The sequence below is a fragment of the Penicillium verrucosum genome, assembly GCF_028828655.1.
Source record: "Penicillium verrucosum strain IBT 35672 chromosome Unknown utg000003l_segment0_segment0, whole genome shotgun sequence".
Lineage (NCBI taxonomy): Eukaryota > Fungi > Ascomycota > Eurotiomycetes > Eurotiales > Aspergillaceae > Penicillium > Penicillium verrucosum.
The window spans coordinates 1214803-1218525 of NW_026643212.1; the positions used below are offsets into that span (position 1 = coordinate 1214803).

Consider the following 3723-nt stretch of genomic DNA (forward strand, 5'->3'; position numbering starts at 1 on the left):
TTAGTACTATTTATAACCTTATAGATTGTCTTTAAGGACTCTAGATACTAGGTAGTGGTAGATTACCTAATTCGAAGGGGTGATTGTTAATACTCCTACTAAGCAGATATAAATAGGGACTTAGCACCGGGGTACTAGAAGGTTAGAAATATATATTTAAAGGCTAGTAGCTATTATTGTTTACTATAGTCTAAAGAATCGTAGTTAAGACGTTTCGGGGCAGACTATAAATAAAGAGAGTCGGTCTTATTAGGCCGGAGATTAAGGACGTAGCGTAAATAGGCGGGGGTTATATATATTATAAAGGGTAATGACCCTCCTCCCTTATATATAAGAGCCTTTTACGCTTCGCCGTATTAGGCGGGGAAACTTATGATATATACTATCGCCCTAACTAGCTAGCGAGTTCTAGGGCGCTTATTGATTAATATTCTTATATAGGTATTTAGGAAGAATCTATAAAAAAGCTAGGCGCTTTTATAAGGATGTTTATATAAGGGGTAGGTAGTATTAGCTACTAAGATACTTCGCTATAGCGACTATAGAGTATAAGTAGGATACGTCTATCTCGATATAAGCGTAGTCAAAAAATAAAAATTACTATCTAATTGAAATATATTATAATATTAATATCCGTACGCCGAGGTATATTACTCCTACTCTAAAACTTAGAATATATAAAGAGAGATCCTTATATAAGTTACTTGCCCCTTTATTTATATATATACCTACTTAGTCCTCCCCCTCTATATTTATTATAGAAAAGGCGGTATTAATATAGTAAGGGTAAGTATATTCGCTTCTTTTCCTATACTAAGATTGATTATATAGATTCCCGAAGCCTACCTTAAGATATTAGCCCGAATATTATTAATAGCTTTACAAATTTAGTAGCTAGGTACCCCGGATCTAAAAGACGCAATTGAACAGTATCACAATCTCGATCCTAGGATTATATTACTAGTGCTAGCCTATCAACGTCTTAGGAAGAATAGATATAGAAAGGGACGGGTCCCTCTAACCTAGAATAGCATTTTAAATCGACTTATATAAGATATAGTAGAAGACCGTACCGAAGACTCGCTTAAAATATTTGCCCTTCTTACCTAGTACTTCAACGGATATACTTTTACTATTAGATTGAATGAACTAACCTAAATACTACTCTATATTTGTCGTATAACAAAACAAACTATTACCCTAATAATAGCATTCTCTATTCTGCTTCTCTATTACGTCGCCTAATCCGAGTTTTGATATAAGTATTAGAATAACTGTTAATACGTAACCTAGGTCTGCTTATACTACCTCTAGTTATAAACGTTCCTAAAAAAGTTATATTTCTTTCCTTATATATCTAGATATACGAGATTCATATACTAATACAAAAACGACTAACTAAAGAAAGTAAATATATACAAGCGGTATAAGTTTGCTATATTAGCTGTCCCTAGAACTTAAAGTATATAGATAATAAAATAATTATACCTCTATATAGAAGCCGTATTAATACTATAAGCTCGCTTAAATCTATATATTAATTCTTAAATTTCCTATTAATCGAGTAAAATTCTAAATATTCCTTAAGAATTAGGCAATTATAAAGGGCGAAATATCAAGTATAAATCTTTAAGTAAACTTATCCGAGAGACCCTTAGCCGGAAATCAGAAAAAGAGAACTTAATCCTCTACGCTCTAATAACTAAATTAGAGTCGACGATAGGCTAAAATACCTCTAGTATAGCTCTTTCGGCGAGGATAGACTCCTCTATATCCCCGGTTATTACGGTATAGCCGCGTATATAATAGAATATATTACAACGAATAAGTACTTCTTATTTAACTACTAGAGTAATATAAATAAGACGACCTATATTAGTTGCCTTCGGCCACTTATCTTAAAGATAATCATATAACAATTACCGAAAAAGCTAACCTAATTTACCGTTTATTATATAGTAGGTCGAATTTTCTATTATAACTAGGTAAATATAGGTAGGTAAGAGTACGTCGGTTTAAAGTTAACTATATCTCTCTCTATATACTACTAGGATACTAAGGTAAGGTATTATAGAATACCCTCTTAGATCGTTTAAGACTATAGCTTTAGGCCTATTAGTATCGATATTAACCGGATAATAAGTCTACTTACTATAAGAGAAATGTTAAAAGGGAAGTCGGAAGTCTATTGTAGGTAGCTAAAATAGTAGTAATGAAAGGAAGGGACCGAACTATATAAGGGACTTAAAGAACCGAAGTTTAGGGAACGTACTTATATAAATAAGATATCCCTTCTAAGCAGTACCTACTCTTAGGAACTTTAAGAATTCCTATATATAGGGACCCTATACCCTAGTATACAAAGTTATTTTTTAATAATTTATTATATAGGTTTTCATTGCCTTACCGTACGCTATATTTAAGGGGTAGCCTCAAAATAGCGCTAAACCTATATAATAGATAAAATTATCCCTATAAGTAAGATTAGTATATAGCCCTTATTAGTTCTTAGACACTTAGTTAGTTATCTAATAGAAGGTATATATAATCGGACTCTACAATAGCCCTATTAATCCGCTATAGGCGAACGTAGATATTATAGTATAAAAGGCTAGAGGCGTTCCCGCTACGTAATAGCGCTAAGTCTACGCTACTTTTTAGTAAGATAGAAATCCCAAGTTTTTAAAAGGGTTTTATATTTATATTAGGGAAGTAGGCCGAAATACTTATTTTAATAGGCTAAGACGGCCTCGAAGATACTACTATTAGAAGATCTATATTACGTCCGGGAAATACTCTCTCCTTATTCGTCTAGATTTTAGATCAAAGGTCCCGGGAGTATCTCGAGTATAATATAAATACTCGACCGGTCTACCTTCCCGGAAGTATACTTCAATATTTTAACAAAATATATTCTAGATACCTACTATAATATCGTTAGATAAGGACTTCTATATAAGGCAATCAATTCTAAGCTTCGCTACAGTTATATACTAATTTATAAAGTTTCCTTTCCTAAGAACTAGTCTCCGAGCCGCCGAAACGACTTTAATTGTTTAATAAGTATAGTTTTTAGGTATAAGAGAGGTCAAACGAGTAATAAAGCGGTAGTATAAACCTAATACTAGAACTATATCCCTAATATTCACCTACTAAGCCCTTAGAAAATATCGCTACTTACTCTTAGGGAAATATAGAGCCTTAGCTAAGAACAATATACTAAGGAACTATACGTACCGTATAGTAAGTAAGCTCACTATATATGATTTAGCTATACTTTCCCTTCTCGCCTAGCATTTTGATTCGAAAATAGTACCTCTCCCCCGGAGGCTTCTTATATTCTTCGCCGACCCTTATAAGCAATTTGATATAATATACCGATCTATTTACCGTAGCTATACGAAAATATATATACCGGATACGCTAGTAAACTTCGAGGGAAGCTTAAGGAAATTATTAGGGTTATTAGAACGGGACGTGATTAGAGGCGACGTAGTCTTATTTACCTAGATTTAACCCTCTATTAAGACCTTACTATATTATACTAGTTAATAAGAAATAAAAGATATAGTAGATATACGCTAAGCTTTAATAAAATCACCTACCTTAACACTAACTTCAATTACTAAATATTATACTATACTTCTAACTACTTTCCTTTACTATTCTAATCTATACCTATCAAAGTTTGTTATAGGATATACGAGCTAAAATCGAGGTTAG

General features: G+C 32.6%; 1 protein-coding gene across 1 annotated transcript; it reads left to right on the forward strand.

Moving 5' to 3' along the window:
- Nucleotides 1–894: 894 nt before the first annotated feature.
- N7516_008158 (uncharacterized protein) lies at nucleotides 895–3510 on the forward strand (the record flags this gene model as incomplete). The annotated part of the gene is made up of 4 exons (XM_057220877.1): nucleotides 895–1011; nucleotides 1064–1109; nucleotides 3188–3243; nucleotides 3295–3510. Coding segments are annotated over 4 exons (435 nt in total), but the record flags the coding sequence as incomplete, so codon positions are not given.
- Between the last annotated feature and the right edge of the window lie 213 nt (nucleotides 3511–3723).